Raw genomic sequence first — 17,668 nt, forward strand, 5'->3', positions numbered from 1 at the left:
AAAAAAAAAAAAAAAAAAAACAGCAGAAAGACCAGTAGAGAATAGGGAACAGATGGGGAGAAGAGGAGGTGAAGGGGAAATACTGGGGACTGAATGAGAACAAATTATAGTCCATGCTTTTATAATTATGTAAAAATGAATCCTATTGTCAAAAAAAACTGTAAATACATGGAAATATTCAACCTGTCAAGTTTTTAAAAACATCCAATTTTCCATCTGGAAGACTCTGCAATTATTTGATATTGGGCTATTTTCCATCTCAGAATATAACTAATAAATGATACATTATTCTTGATTATGATAAGGAAGCATCTAATACAATAGTGCACAAAATTCCTATAGTGTTTTGGTTATTTGCTGAATATACAAAAGTTTATGAGTATGAGGCAGAAGCTAGCAATTACATCTCTAACACAATGAACAAAATTAAGAAATATTCAGGATAATATAGCTTAAACATACCTTCATTTTAGACAGAAATCTGTCCAGCAAATTCACAGCTAGAGAAAATGTCTCCGTGTCGAAGCCAAAGAACTGAGTTAGACTAAGAAGATCTTTTACTTCAAAGTCCCTTAGTCTTGCAGTCATTCTGAGGCCATTATCGTGTGCAGACTCAATTAGCCTCAAGCCACAGACCTTTGGCTGACATCTAGACTCCTGTTCCAACAGGGTATTCAGCTGGTGTAGCAGTTTCTGAGAGTCAGTTGTTGTCAGTACCTCTATCATCTATATATAGAACAAATCCCAGTTAGGAGTAAGAGTAGCTCTTTCTGCTTTCCTTGGCTATCTTTGCATTGTGCAAAGAGGTGTTCTATAGTACATATCTTCCCTCTCTCAATGGAGCTAGGGAATCTAAATCATTGCAAAGCGCTGTTACATTCCCCCTGCCCCCTTCTACAAATTGGTCACATTGTAAATTCTGAGTTTCTAGAACACAAGAACTATACATTTTTTAAAAATGTAAGTCTTCAAGAAATATTGTGCAAGTTGCTTACTGACAATGGATAACAAACGAACAGACACTGTAAGGCAGGATACCAAAACTTTGGGATCGAACAGTAGCATGTATTGTGCCTCGTATTAACAATGTGAACCATTCATGTTGGTTAATTTTCCTTAACTTTTATGTAAAGTGGGAAAAAGGTTATTACCTGCACAAGTCTACCTGTGCAGATTAAAATGAAATCGTTTAGAGCTTAGCGCATAGGTAGATGCTTAATAATCATTGAACAATAATGAGCTCATTTCCACATCTAAGATGAAGGTAACAATATCTGATTGTAACGATTACACAAGATGATTAAAGAGTGTAGCACAGTGCTACGTAATGGTTGATTTTTATCAGTATTATGGGGGGGAGAGGGTGCTATGCGGGGCACGTAGTAGGCTGGCGGGGCGGGGTGCGGTAACCTAGTCTGCGAGATGAACCTGGGAATTACTGTAACTGTGCATAATACAACTAAGACCCCGCAACAGTTAAGTCTAGATACGCGGAAGGTAACTAGAGCCTCACATCAATTTAACGACGGGAAGGCAGGACACCTTAGGGTTGAACCACTAACTTCAGGGGTCCAACCTTTAGGCTCCTGGAGTGGTCGTTGGGACTGACACCTCAGGAGCACTGAGCCAGCTCCGCCCCTCCAGGCTCAGACTAGCCTGGGCTTGTGCACACACTCTCAGGACAAGGGCGCGGGCCAGACTTAGCCCTCCGCGCGTGCCTCCACCTTGCTCTCCACCCGCCCGAGAGTCACCCGAAACCCCGCTCAGCTCACCTTGACAGAGACTGCGGCTCCTCAGCAGTAACCACCCTCCCCGGGCCTAACTCCCACTTCGCCCCAGGATATCAAATCCGAGAGATCGCGAAGGGGAGGGGATTCCAGAGACAGACTGGAAAGGCCCGGGGAGGGGGAGCTGCGGGTGGTGGTTTCAGCAGCGCAGCCGAGACGCCTCTGCACTCCCCAGGGTCAGCTCCGAGCCGAAGGGGCCACGCCTGGCCTCCGGAGTGATATATTGGAGGGCGGGCCTTTCCCGCGGGGGAAGCATTTTTGCCGCTGATTGGTGTGGTTCTTTTGATGGATGGCCTCCGTGGTCCAAAGAGGGCTGGTCCATAGAGGCAAAAAAGCTTGGCCAATCAGCGCACACTTCCTATTATAAAGACTCGAATTCTCCGTCCTGCTGAGGCCACGCCCCTACCCCTAAGCGTCTCTCATTGGAGAATTTTCTAAAGGGTCTTCACGCAGGAGGGGGCCGAACTAAATACAACTTGCCAGCGCTTGTCACGGCCGGTCGTTCTGCCGCCAGCCAAACTGTCAGACTATCATTCCAGAATGTACGGAGAATTTTCTCTGCAGTATTGTAATTGCAAAGTGGTTCTGCCTCCTCTTTCTAAAAATACAATGACAAGTTAAAAAAAAAAAAAAGTCAAGCTTTGATTTTTCATTACACATGGAGAGGTGGTAGATTGTCTGTGGTGCGGTTTATTTAAATTCCAGCAGGTTCTCTTTGTGAACTTTGGAGATCGACTATCTTCGTCGCGTTTTGCTTTTTGTATAATTTGTCAAATAGTGTGATGGCGTTGGACTGTGTAATTTCTTGATCCTCTACTAATTTTTTTGAACATGCTTTTAAAACAAATTTAAGGGGCTGGGGATGTGGCTCAAGCGGTAGCGCGCTCGCCTGGCACGCGTGCGGCCCATGCGTGCGGCCCGGGTTCGATCCTCAGCACCACGTACAAACAAAGATGTTGTGTCCGCCAAAAAATAAATAAATATTAAAAAAAAATTTAAATAGTAATGTAAACAGTTAAGTTGATTTAAAAGGAAAACTGTGTGGCGGACCATTAAGAGCAATACAGGAAAATCTTCAATGTAGTGAGTGTGAATTTCAATCTCCTATCTGGGTGTAGAGTAATATTACTCTTCTTATTTAATATAATGAACTTAATCTGTATTGGCCTTTTCCCTGCCAGGTTAGTGGGAAAATAATTAGTTGGAACTCTTTCTGGATTCCTTCCCTCTCTCCTGGATTATCACAAGTAATAAGGGTCTACTAGTTAACAAAGTCTGAGGAAGAGGACATAAGAGATCAGTCCTCAGCGCTTACAGACTGCAGCTAGAGATCTTTGTCCTCATGGTCAATTCCTGTTCCATGGTTCTCTGGACATTGAAAGAGTAAAAATCTGAAAGATTTTGCTGGTACCTCTGCTGTTTGCCCTGCCATGTACTTTCCTGAGCCAGAGCCCCAAGACCAAGCCCTGGAATAATTGGGGACAGTGATGTGAAGGGGAAGGGGGAGGAAGGCTAAGGGAGAAAAAGTTAATGCCTCAAGATAATACCTCAGTCAAATTATCAGGTCAGTTTTAGAAGCTGTGGCACAAATGGGGAAGGGGCTTTTGTCGCCCTTGAAAGTAGACAATGAAAATAAATTGGCACTTATATTGATTTTTTTGTGATGCTGGAGACTGAACCTAGGACACTATAGCATTGAACTGAATTCCAGCCCTTTGAATTTTTTATTTTGAGACAGGGTCTGGCTAAGTTGCCAACCTGGCCTCCAACATGTGATTTTCCTGCCTCAGCCTTCCTAAGTATCTGGGATTGCCGGCATGCACCACCAGGCCTGGCTTACCTTGGTAATTTAAATTTAATTGAAAATACTACCTGCAAAAATATGTGAGTTTACAAATGTACAGTTCTCCTTTCAGTTTTTAGGTCCTGTTATTCCTAATTATTAAATTCACACTATATAAGAAAAAGAGTTTAAGAACTATAAAATATTTATAGCAATGACAAGCACACACAAGTTTGTTAATATTTATTGAACTTCTAATTTGTGCCAGTGGAGGACAGGCTAGAGTAGTTCCTTACCTTGTAGAACATATAGTTTTGTGGGTAATATGAGCACATAGATTTAAGAATAAAATAAACTTATTAGCTTTGTGACTGTAAGCAAGTTATTTAATAACATTGAGTTTCTATTTTATCAAAAATAGGAAGTAAAAATTATCTTACTCATAGGGTAATTGAGAGGGTTAAATAATGAAAATACATAAAGAGTTAGGCAGTATTCCCAGAATACAACAAATTATTTGATAAATGGTGGCCTTTATTATTAACTTACAAAGTTACAAACATTTATTTTTACCCTCCCTTCTTTTTTCTTTTTTGGTGCTGGTGCCAGAGCTCTATGTATGTTAGGCAAGCATTTTACAATTGGGCTATGTCTATAACCCCTAACATTTTTAATGTATTTATTTATTTATTTTTGCAGTAGTGGGGATCGAACCCAAGGGTATTGTATCTCTGAGCTATATCCTGGCCCTTTTTTATTTTTATTTTCAAATTTTGAAACAGGAGATTGCTAAATTGCCCAGGCTGTCCCAGAAATGGCAATCATCCTGTTTATACCTCCTGAGTCATTGGGATTACAGGCATGTACCACTGAGCCTGGCTAATGTTTCTTTTTTTTAATGTCTTGCTTAAACATATGTTTGATTGTTTTTTATTGTCAGACTAAGTCTTCTATTCTCAGCCTAGAAGGAAAATCAGAGTAGTAGAAATGTTTAACAGAAATAAAAATATCTTCATTGCATGTATTAATTTCTACATCTTATTTACACTTGAAATTTTCACTTGAAAGCTTTAGAAAATATATCATTGTTTCTATAAGAAAAAAATGTATTCTTCAAGATTTGAATATTTTTACTTTTTATGTAAAACATTGTTTCACTAGCACTGAAGAAATAGTAACTAAATATAAATCAAATCAAATGAACTTTCTTTTCCTTTTCTTCTTCCCCTTCCCCTGCCATTTTATTCCATAGTATTAGATACAGACCATCATTTGAATAATTTAAAAGACCTAACTAGAAAAATCTAAAAATCAACAATTATCTATTCTTGGAAAATAAGAAAAATGAATCTTTCATTACCTATGATCTTATTTTAAAAAAGTGTAGATTTTCACATGACATCCTATCAAGAATTGTTTAACTGGCTGATTTCTAGAATATGGTCTAGATTCAATGATATATTCAGTTCCTGTCTTTGTACTTTGTTCTCCATCAACATTTAAGTGCAATAAGAACTAATGCTCAGAATAATTACCTTGAAGCTAGGCAGGAATCCAGACAGTAACGGGAAGATTTAATCATATTCTCTACATGGTAGTATAGAAGTGCCTTTAAGCAATGAGGATTGTGACAGGCAGGTGTAACACTGGTGATGTGTCTAATACTGCCCTGACTCACAGGGAAATTCCTAATTGTTTCTATTTCCATCTTGGAGGTGATAAAGGATTTGCCCCCCCCACACACACACACAATATGCAAGCATTTTACCTTCTGTTCAGACTCACTGACAAATGTATAGAATGTTTGAATATAGAATTGTTCAACTATGAAGAGGACCAAGGAAGAGAGGATCAAAAAGAACTCAATCAAGTGAGACCCTCAGGAAAGTATCTACTTCCTGATCTTATAACTATTTATAGCCTCCTCCACCTCTCCAGGCATGCTCTGGTGAATCTACTCTGTTCTGTTCCTTTGAAGATAACTTGCTTGGCAGTGGCTTCTTTGATTCCTCATTCTAATTTAAATTTCTTTTCCCTTTACATTGTACTAAAATCAGGATCCTCCTAGGTCAGAACCTTTGTTACCTAGGGTGGCAGTAAACTGATGATAGCTTCTTTGCTTTAGGTCACAACTTCCCTTGTCTCTCTAGCCTTTTAACTCTTCTTTCCCCTATCTGATTTTGCCTTTGCTCTTTCCTCTACCCCAACCTCATTATCCTAACAATTAGTGAGTCCCAAGTTGGTTGTTTACTACTGCCTCCTGTTGGTGGTGGGTCAAAGCCTCTTTCCAGCATCAGTTTCTGCTGCTGCTAGAGGACCATGGGGAACCCTCTTCCTCAGAATTCCAAGGGTGGCTGCATGAGTGTGGAGGGAAAACATGTAATTAAGGTAACATATTACATGTTTCAGTTTGTCTTCAAAACAAAACAAATCACACAAAAAAATTTCAGGAAGAGATGCAAACTCTAGAGTAAGTGGCATGAAGAGGTGGGCACTCTCATGTGTTCCAGAAGAGCACATGAGAAGATTTAAACTAAGTCAGTGTTAAAGGTCGCCATGGAGGAAGGGGCTTCTTAGAGATTTCCAAGATAATGTAATTCCTGATCTGGGTTTTGAAAGATTTAGCCAAATGAAGAGATGATTGCAAAAGACAATGCAGACAAAAACAACACTATGTACAAAGACACAGGGGAAAGAGTAAACTGATTTCTGTGAATGAAATGTAGATCACTCTGGCTAAAGTATGAAGGTATGAGGGATGTTCTAGCAACGAAACTGGGTAGAGAAGCAGTTATTCATCCTGAAGGACTGTGAATACCACATCCACCATTCTTTTTATTTATTTATTCTCTCTCTCTCTCTCTCTCTCTCTCTCTCTCTCTCTGTGTGTGTGTGTGTGTGTGTGTATGTGTGTGTGTATACAGGGATTGCACTCAGGGGCACTCAATCACTGAGCCACATACCCAACCCTATTTTATATTTTATTTAGAGACTGGGTCTCACTGAGTTGCTTATAGCCTTGCTTTTGTTGAGGCTGGCTTTGAACTCCTGAGCCTCCTGCCTCAGCTTCCCCAGTTGCTGGGAATACAAGTATGTGCCACTACACCTGGCTCACAGCCATCATTCTTAGAATATAGGAACTGCAGACTTTGAGGCATGCTCTGGTGACTGCAGACTTTGAGGAACCAACCATAGAATTCAAAGATAATGAAAGATATGGAAAATGACAATCCCTGGGAAGAAGGCAAATATTAATCTTTTCTCGGTGACAATGGACCTGAGAGGAAGAAGATAAGCAATGAGTGCTGAGCTGGAGACTTATCATCCTTTCCCAGCCATAATGTGTTTCTTTCCTGACTGCCCAGAGTGCCATGTTCTGCTGAAGTCTCCATTGATTAAGTCCCCCCTTGTTGTAACCTATAAAACACAGACCCTTCTTGTAACCATTGGCCATTTTCTACCCCCAAAATGAGCCTCTCCGATGCCTGACTGATTGACTTCAAAGCTTAATAAATGGCATTGATGAATCTCCCTTGATGTCTCCTCCCGTTTTGGTTATTTGCGCTTACAGTTAATGCCGTAACTGAGTGTGGATTTAGAATGAACACTTGGCATCAGAATGAAGATTGGAGAAAGGCAATCAAAACCCAATCAGGAAGAAAAGTTAAGAGGACATTGCTTTAGGGGCTGGGGATGTGGTTCAAGCGGTAGTGCGCTCACCTGGCATGCACGGGGCGCTGGGTTTGATCCTCAGCACCATATAAAAATAAAATAAAGTTTGTTAATATTTATTGAACTTCTAATTTGTGCCAGTGGAGGACAGACTAGAGTAGTTCCTTGCCTTGTAGAACATATAGTATTGTGGGTAATATGAGCACATAGATTTAAGAATAAAATAAACATCTCTGGCCGGGTGTTCCTGTTTTTAATGGGAATATTCATTTATGTACATCATGAGAGTGCAATAATGAGAGTGCACATAAAATAACTGTAGGCAAGATAAACATTTATAATGTTTATCAAGTAACTATAAATATAGTATGAGAGAGCATAAAAATACATGGATGTGCTAGGTTCATTGGTACATGCTTGTAATCCCAGATATTTGGGAGGCTAAGACAAATTCATTATCACAATTTCAAGGCCAGCCTGGGCAACTTAGCGAGACCCTATCTCAAAATAAAATTAAAAAATATGCTGAGTATGTACTGTAGTGGTAGAGTGCTAACATAGCTTATGTGGAGTCTTGGGTTCAATCCCTAGCACTGCAGGAATAAGTTTTTAAAAATTTGTATGTGAATAGCACTGTCAAATCCCATAATGAAATTTTATATCAATGCTAGTCTTAGAGAAGAACTTTTAATAAACTAGTACCAGTGATTAGAGTGAGATACTAGTGAATAGACTGCATTCTGGGTCTCAGTTTCCCTAGTTACTAACTCTTAGCCTCAATACCTTCATATTTTAATTGAGTGATTATAACATATAACATTATGGCCTGTTGTGAGGATTAACTGAGCTAATAATACATTGCAGAGAAATAAGTTCATAGCACTGTTGGCATCGTTGACTTAACTGTATTTAAGCAAGATGTTATCAGGGACTTTGCCTTTGTAATTTGAATAATGTTAATCTTTCAGCTACTTTTTTTAATATTTATTTTTTAGCTTTAGGTAGACACAATGTCTTTATTTTTATGTGGTGCTGGGGATCGAGCCCAGTGCCTCACGCATGCCAGGCCAGCACGCTACTACTTGAGCCACATCCCCAGCCCCTCAGCTGCTTAATCTAAAAGTGGAATTAACCTGCCAGACATAAGACTCCATAAACTTGGAGGAGCTGATTTAATACAAACCAAATTAAAAATATAAACCAATATTTTATGTTTTTCTTTAGTCTTTCTTCTGCTAAGTTTTCTTTTTGAATGGACTGTACCCTATATATGAAAGTGAATGATGACTCCCATCAAGGCAAAATGGTATCTTTTATTTTCAGTTAAACTCATAGTTTACAAAAGGCAGCTCACATACAGTTTTTTTTTAAGCCAAACTTTCCAGAATCTTTGCCAGATTTTCAGGGCAGAGATTGTGTATCAGTTTGCTAGACTGCCATAACAAACTCAACAGGCTAGATTGCTTCAATGATAGAAATTTGTTTTCTCATAGTTCAAGAGGCTGGAAGTATGAGATCATGGTGTCAAAATGTTTGTTTTCTCTTGAGGCTTTTCCTTTATTCCCATGAGGCCATCCATTTCCTTACATGGTCTCTGCGTGTCTCTTCCTCTTCTTATGAGAACACCCACCATATTGAATTAGGGCCCACCCTTGTAAGCACATTTGACATTAACTGTGTCTTTAAAGGCCCTATTTCCAAACAGATCCATAGCTTCAACATACAAATTTTGGAGACCACAATTCTGTCCCTAACAGATTGGAGTCCATATTTTGGGAGGAAAGGAGAGTAAGACCAGAGAGGTAAAAGTATTCAGAGTCATTTGATTTATGAATAACAAGTAAAAACTCAGAACTTTTCATTCTTCCATTTTTCCCCTTTGCACAATTCACATTTCTTTCTGGAATTGCTTTCTTGATGACATATGTGTGTGAAATGATTTCAAATTCATGTTCATCCATGTTTCTTTTCTTTCAAAGACTGAGTGATATTTTGTAGTATGTATCATTTTATTAAGCCATTCATCCATTCATGGGAACTTGGGTTACTTCTACCTTTATGTTATTGTGAATAATCTGCTATGAACCTGGGTGCACAAATGTCTCTATGAAATCATGCTTGCAATTCTTTTGAGTGTATAACCATAAGCAGAATTAATGGATCATATAATTCTGATTTTAATTTTTTTGTTGGATTACCATGCTGTTTTCCATAGCAGCTGCATCATTTTACATTCCTGCCAACATTGTTTAGGTGTTCCATTTTCCACGTTCTTAAAAACACTTGTTATTTATTATTTTCTTCCTAAAATTGTGACTTGATTTATAATTCCCTAATAATTAATGATATTGAACAATTTTTCATGTTTTAGCCACTTATGTATTTTCTGAGAAGAAATTGTTCATTCAAATCCTTTACCTATTTTTAATCAGGTTGGCTTGTGTTTTTCACTGTTGAGTTATAGGAATTATTTATATATTCTGGAAAATAACACCTTATCATTTATGTGAGTTGTAAACATTTTCTACTATTCCATGGATCTCCTTTTACTCTCTTGATAGTGTCTTTTTATGTACAAATTTTAATTTTGATGCTGTATAATTAATGTACCTTTTGTTATTGTTGCCTGTGCTTTTGGTGTTATATCCAAGAAATTATAGCCCAATCCAATAAGCTTTTCCTTTACAACTTCTTCTAAAAATTTTATGATTTTAGCTCTTGCATATAGGTCTTTGCTTTATTTTCAGTGAATTTAGGTGAATGGTAGAAAGTAAGGGTACAAATTTATTGTTTTGCATGTGGATATACAATTTTCCAACATAATTTACTAAAAAGACTGTTCTTTTTTCATTTGAATGTTCTTGATATCCTTGTTGCATATAATTTGAAAATATGTTCAAGGGTTTAGTTTTTGATTGGTCTATATGTCTGTCTTTATACCAGTACCATTACAGTGTTATGACTACTGTAGTTTTGTTGTAGGTTATAAAATTTCGATTTTTAAAAAATGTTTTTTAGTTGTTGATAGACATTTTTATTTATTTATTTATTTTTATGTGGTGCTGAGGATCGAACCCAGTGCCTCATACATGCTAGGCAAGTTCTCTACCACTGAGACACAACCCCAGCCCTGAAATTTCAATTTTTGTTCTTTTTTTGAAAGATTGTTTTGACTATTTGAGTTCCTTGATATTATATATGAATTTTAGGGTAAATTTGTTTTATTTCTGCAAAAAAAAATATTGCTAGGATTTTGATAGGGATTGCTTTGAATCTGCAGATGCCTTTAGGTAGTAGGAACACTTTAACAATATTAAGTCTTTCAATTTGTTATCACAGAATATCTTTCCATTTTTTTCTATTGTCTCTAATTGCTTTTAGCAACATTTTGTAGTGTTCAGTGTGCAGGTCTTCTGACTCCTGAGTTTAATTTATTCCCAAATACTTCATTCCTTTTGATACTATTATAAATGAATTATTTTCTTGGTTTCTTTTTAGTTTGTTCACTATTAGAATATAGAAATGCAGCTGAATTTTGTTCATTCTAAAAAATCTCACAGCTTTGCTGAAGCTGTTTGTTATAGCAATTTTTCTTTTGTAGAATTGTTAAGAGTTTTCTTCATTTAAGATCTCATCATCTATGAGCCTGATGCAGTGGCACATGCCTGTAATTCCAGAGACTTGTGAGGCTGAGGCAGGAGGATGCCAAGTTCAAAGCCAGCTTCAGCAACTTAGTGAGGCCCTAAGCAACTTAGTGAGACCCTGTCTCAGAATAAAAGATAAATAAATAAACAAATAAACAAATAAACAAATAAATAAATAAATAAAAATGGTTGAAGATATTGTTCAGTGTTTAAGCACCTCTGGGTTCAATCTCTAGTAACATTCCCCACCCCATCACATTATCTGTGAACAGAGATAATTTTATGTTTTTCTTTTAAATTTGAAATCTGTATTAATCAGAGTTCTCCAGAGAAATAGTATTAATAGGTTCATATGATTGTGGAGGCCAAGAAGTCCCACAGTTTGCCACCTGCAGGCCAGTGGTGTAATTTACTCTGAATCTGAAGGCCTGAGATTTGGTAAGAGGAAATATGGTATAAGACTGGAGTCTAGAGGCCTGAGAAAAAGGAGCTTTGATGTTCAAGGGCAAGAGGATATGGATGTCCCATCTCAAGAAGATAGAATTTGCCCTTCTTCCATTGTTTTGTTCTATACAGATTGTGTGGTTATGTACAGTTTGATGCCCACATATACTGGAAAGATATAAATAAAGATCTCTTTACTCATCCTATTCTGTCAAAGGCTAATGTCTTCCATAAACACTGACAACAGACACACTTGGAAATAATATTTTATCAACTATTTGGGCATCCCTTAGCTCAGTCAAGTTGACATAAAATGATCAACAGCATTCCTTTTTTTTCTTTTTCCTGCCTAATTGCCTTCCTAGGACTATGTTGGATAGAAGTGCTGAAAGTTGACATCTTTGTCTTTTTTTCCTGGGAGGAAAAGCTTTCAGTCTTTCACCATTGAATATTATGTTAACTGTGGTCTTTTCACAGATGCTGTTTGTTGTGTGGAACTAATTTTCAGGGATTCCTCGATTGTTGAGTGTTTTAAATCAAGAAAGAGTGTTGAAATTTCAAATAATTTTTCTGCTCAGTTGAGATGATCACGTAATTTTCCCCTTTATTGTATCAATGTGGCATATTTCACTGATTGATTTTGACAAGTTGAGCCATCTCTGCACTCTGAAGTTAGATGTTGCTGGATTTGTTGTTAGTATTTTGTTGAAGATTTTGCTTTTCATGTTCATATCTTATATTCAGAAGAGATATACATCTATTTTTTTCTTCTTTTCTTGTGATATCTTTGAGTATGTTTTCAGGAAATAACTGACCTTATAAAAGGCCTTGGAAACTGTTTTTCCTCTTTTATTTTTTTATTTTTTGACTGGGGATTGAACCCAGGAGTGCTTAACCACTGAGCCACATCACCCAGCACCCCACCCCTCCTTTTTTTTAAAGAAATTTTATTTATTTTTTTTTTTAGGTGTAGATGGACACAACACAATGCCTTTATTTTTATGTGGTGCTGAGGACTGCTGAGCCACATCCCAGTGCACCTCCCCCCCCCAGCCCTTTTAAAATATTTTATTTTGAGACAGAATCTCAAAAAAGTTCCTTAGGGCCTTACTAAGTTGCTGAGGCTGTCTTTGAACTCGCAATCCTCCTTCTTTAGCCTTCAAAGTCACTGGGATTATAGGTGTGCACCACTGCGTCTGGCTTTTTTTTTTTTTTTAAATGAATGTGTGAATAATTGGTATTAATTCTTTTAAAAATGCTTTCTAGAATTCATGAATGATTCTATCTGGGCCTGGAATTTTCTTATGGGAGGTTTTAGTTTTTGAGTTTGTTTCTTGCTATATTACCCAGGCTGGCCTCCAACGGCTGGGCCCTCATGATCCTCCTGCCTCAGACTCCCAAGTAGCTAGGACTATAGGAAGCTACCATGCTCAGCTTTCTTGTGGAAAGATTTAAAATTGTCTTCATTTAGCATAGTAACACACATAGATTTTTGTGTTTCTTTTTGAGTCAGTAGAAGTAATTTTTTGTTCTAGGAATTTGTCCATTTCATCCAACTTATGGAATCTGTTGGCATATAGTCGTTCATACTATTCTTTTATAATCTTTCTGTGAGGTTGTCCGTGGTGGTGTCCTTTCTTTTATTATTGATTTTTATAATTAGAATCTTCTTTTTTTTCCTTACTCAATTTGGCTAAAGATTTGTCAATTTTGTTCATCTATTCAAAGAAACAATATTTGGTTTTAGTTTGTGGTTTTGATGATTTTCTCTATTGCTTTTCTATTTCATTTTTTTCCACTCCAATCTTTATTATTTCCTTCCTTAGTCTTGCTTTGATTTTAGTTTTCTTTTTCTACTTTCTTAAGGTGGAAGCTGAGTGAAGAGTTATTTTATTTTATTTCTTTTAATTTTTTATCTTTATATTTAGGTCTTTAATTTCTTTTTTTAAAATTTATTTATTTATTTATTCTAATTTGTTCTATATGACAGTAGAATGTATTTCAATTTATTGTACATATATAGAGCATAAATTTTCATGTCTCTGGTTGTACACAAAATAGAGTCACACCATTTGTGTTTTCATACATGTACTAGGGGTAATGATGACTATCTCATTCCACTGTCTTTCCTACCTCCCTGCCTCTTCCCTTCTCCTCCCTCCCCTTTGCCCTATCTAAAGTTCCTCCATTCCTCCCACGTTCCCCACTCCGAAGATTTATTTTAAAATAGGCACCGAAAGTTATAAATTTCCCTCAGAACCCTGCTATAGATTTACCTTATAAACTTTGCTATGTTGGTTTTTATTTTTTGTCATCTAATGGTATTTTCTAATTTAACACCCTGATTTCTTCTGTGACTCATTGGTTATTTAGGAGTTTTTGTTTTATTCTCACATATTTGCAGGTATATCAAACTTCTTCCTGTTGTTAGTTTCTAATTGACCATTTTGGAAGTTGGAGACTATACTTCATATGATTTCACTTCTTTAAACTTACCCAATTTGTTTTATCCTAGTCTGTGGTCCATCTGGAGAATGTTCCATGTGTACCTTAGAACGTATGTTGCTGCTGTCAGGAGGAGGCTTCCATGGATGCTCATTAGATGGAGTTGGTGTATAGTGTTGTCCAAGTCCTCTGTTTCATTGTTAATCTTCTGCATAGTTTATCCATCATTAAAAGTAGGACACAATGTTTTTATCTCTTATTGTTGAATAGTCCAGTTCTCCCTTCAATTCAGTGAGGTTTTGCTTTATGTATTTTTAATTTATTTTTTATTCTTATTTATTATGTATGATAGCAGAATGCATTACAATTTACACATATAGAGCACATTTTTTTCATATCTTTGGTTGTATACAAAGTATATTCACACCATTTGTGTCTTCACACATGCACTTAGGGTAATGATATCTATCTCATTCCACCATCTTTTTTACCCCCATGTCCCCTCCTTTCCTCTCCAACCCCTTTGCCCTATCTAGAGTTCACCTAATCCTCCTATGCTCCCCCTCCCAACCCCAGTATGATTCAGCTTCCTTATATGGAGAAAACATTCGGCATTTAGTTTTTTGGGACTGGCTAACTTCACTTAGCATTTTATTCTCCAGCTCCATCCATTTACCTGAAAATGCCATGATTTTATTCTCTTTTATTGCTGAGTAATATTTCATTGTGTATATATACCACATTTTCTTTATCCATTCATCTACTGAAGGGCATCTAGGTTGGTTCCACAGTTTAGCTATTGTGAATTGTGCTGCTATAAATATTGATGTGGCTGTGTCCCTGTAGTATGCTGTTTTTAAGTCCTTTGGGTATAGACCAAGGAATGGGATAGCTGGGTCAAATGATGGCTCCATTCCCAGCTATCCAAGGAATCTCCATACTGCTTTGCATATTGGCTGCACCAATTTGCAGACCCACCAGCAATGTATGAGTGTGCCTTTTCCCCCACATCCTTGTCAACACTTATTGTTGTTTGTGTTCTTAATAGCTGCCATTCTGACTGGAGTGAGATGAAATCTTAGAGGAGTTTTTATTTGCATTTCTCTAATTGCTAGAGATGTTGAATATGTTTTCATATATTTGTTGATTGATTGTATATCATCTTCTGAGAGGTGTCTGTGCATTTTCTTGGCCCATTTATTGACTGGGCTATTTGATCTTTTGGTGTTTAACTTTTTAACTTCTTTATATACCCTAGAGATTAGTGCTCTATCTGATGTGTGAGGGGTAAAAATTTGCTCCCAAGATGTAGGCTCTCTATTAACCTCCCTGATTGTTTCTTTTGCTAAGAAGAAGCTTTTTACTTTGAATCCATCCCACTTGTTGTTTCTTGATTTAATTTTTGCGCTATAGAAGTCTTATTAAGGAAGTTGGGGCCTAATCTGACATGACGGAGACTTGGGCCTACTTTTTTTTTTCTATTAGGCACAGGGTCTCTGGGTTAATTCTTAAGTCCTTGATCCACTTTGAGTTGAGTTTTGTGCATGGTGAGAGATAGGAGATTAATTTCATTTTATTGCATATGAATTCCCATTTTCCCAGCACCATTTGTTGAAGAGGCTATCTTTTCTCCAATGTATGTTTTTGGCGCCTTTGTCTAATATAAGATAACTGTTATTATGTGGGTTAGTCCTCTATTCTGTACCGCTGGTCTACAGTCTCTTTTGGTGTCAATATCATGCTGTTTTTGTTATTATTGCTCTGTAGTATAGGTTAATGTCTGGTATAGTGATGCCACCTGCTTCACTCTTCTTGTTAAGGCTTGCTTTAGCTATTCTGGATCTCTTATTTTTCCAGATGAATTTCATGACTGATTTTTCTATTTTTATGAGGAATGCCATTGGAATTTTGATTGGAATTGCATTTAATCTGTATAGTGTTTTTGGTAGTATGATCAGTTTGACAATATTATTAATTCTGCCTATTCTGCTTTATGTATTTTTGATACAGTTTAGATTATTTACAACAGGTTTTATGCAGATTTTTTTCCTGTTATCATATTTTTCTGGGAAAATCTCTAAACCCCAGAGATTATAACTGACTTACTTTCAGGGAAATTATGCATAGTGCAGAATTATACTATATAATAATTAGTAACATAAGCAATTTGCTGTAGCTATTTATTTATTTATTTATTTTTGATACTGGAGATTGAACCCAGGGACACTTTACCACAGAGATATATCCCCAACTCTTTTATTTTTTTTATTTTGAGACAAGGACTCACTAACTTGCTAAGGCTGGTCTCGAACTTGTGTGCTTCCTGCCTCAGCCTCTGGAGTTGCTGGAATTATAGGCATGTATTGCTGTGCCTGGCCATTTTTTAAAAAATAGCATTTTAGTATACTCTACCATAGCTGATCCCCCACAAAGTGTGTATCATTTCATATATATATTCATACAGATATATGTGTAGGGTAAGAGGGCATGTGTCTCACAAAGGAAGACCTCACAGCAGTTTTCAGAGGGCAATAAGTCACATGTCTGGAAGGCTATGGATTGCTCATATTTTTCTTGTTTAGACAAATGGTGTGTGGAAGTTATTTTTCTATGAAACTATCTTTATATATGTGGGAGTTGTATAGAAAACTCTGCTAAATGTAGTTTGAAGCCTTTGGCTACCTGAAAAACCATGAAGTGGAGAATTGGTCTTGAAAATTAATGAGCATTATTAGTAAAGCTAAGCATTATTTCTTTATATAAAAAAGTCTATATGGCTCTAAAACTTGAAATGCTAGCTCATATACAATACCCAAATAACTTTTCTGAAAATTCTTATTTACCCCTTCTCCCCTTTCCTCACTGCCACTGGTTCTCCATAAGTAGAAAAAAAAATGTTGCATTAGATATGTATTGCTCTTCTTCCCTTTTACCTTTACTAAGTCTAATCTGTACCCCCATAGTTCTTACATCTGCTACAAAATAGGTAGCTAATCTGAAACATTAACTTGCACCAATATTAGTATGTTATTCTTGTTCTGGTTTTCTATGTTACATAAAAACAACAAAACCCCCCAAACAACCTAAAGTTAAGTGACTTAAATCAGTGACACTTTAAGAATGAACCCACAATCTGGGAAGACATGGGTATAGTTTGTCTCTGCTTACACTCAGCTATGGTCTGCTAGACTGGTTTGGAGGCTGGTAGCTTCAGTCCTCAGAAAGCTCCTTCTTTCACTCATCACTCACTGGCATGACATTAATTCTGGCTGTCTTATGGAACTTCAGCTTTGGCCATGGCCAGAATAATTCCCTCTGACCTTTCAATGTGGCTATTTGGCTTCCTCATAGCATGGCTGGGTTCCAAGGTCAGGCATGCAGGCAGATGGAGGCAGGGATTAAGAGAGCCAGGCAGGAGTCACATTGTCTTTTGTGAACCAGTCTCCAAAGTCCTGAAGTGGTTCTGTGCTCTCTATTGATCAGGATAACCAAACACAGCCCAGTTCAACAGGAAGGAAAATTGGCTCCACCACTTGAGGAAGAGTGACAAGGTTCTGGAAGAGAATATGAGACCCAAATATTTCTGTGTCTATTTTTGGAGAACACAATCTGCCACACCTCTCAAGGGTAATATGTGAATTCTAAAAAGTCAACTTTGAAATCTAAAGAAATGAATGTCAAAGTGGGAATTCCAGGCAATAATGCACATCTGTGGGGGAGATATTTGGGCAGATCATTCAGTAACCTTCAAATGCTAGGTAGGCGAATACATATCCTACAATCCATGAACCAGTTCTATAGGGGAATAATAAACTTTGCTAAAGATTAATCGAACAAAGCTTTCCATGCAAAGTAGAATTTATGTTTGCAAATCTACTAATCCCAAGATATGA

General features: G+C 37.1%; 1 protein-coding gene across 1 annotated transcript in view; it reads right to left on the reverse strand.

Moving 5' to 3' along the window:
* The window catches only part of Ccng1 (cyclin G1), an 8,093-nt gene extending 6,080 nt beyond the window's left edge, over positions 1 to 2,013 (reverse strand). Inside the window, exons 1-2 of the mRNA XM_015492644.2 lie at positions 1,773 to 2,013; positions 463 to 726 (exon numbers count right to left, since the gene is read on the reverse strand). Coding sequence (XP_015348130.1) covers positions 463 to 726 — 264 coding nt within the window. The 5' untranslated portion in view covers positions 1,773 to 2,013. The remainder of the gene's footprint in view (positions 1 to 462; positions 727 to 1,772) is intronic.
* Between the last annotated feature and the right edge of the window lie 15,655 nt (positions 2,014 to 17,668).

Source organism: Marmota marmota, unplaced genomic scaffold (assembly GCF_001458135.2).
Source record: "Marmota marmota marmota unplaced genomic scaffold, marMar, whole genome shotgun sequence".
NCBI lineage: Eukaryota > Metazoa > Chordata > Mammalia > Rodentia > Sciuridae > Marmota > Marmota marmota.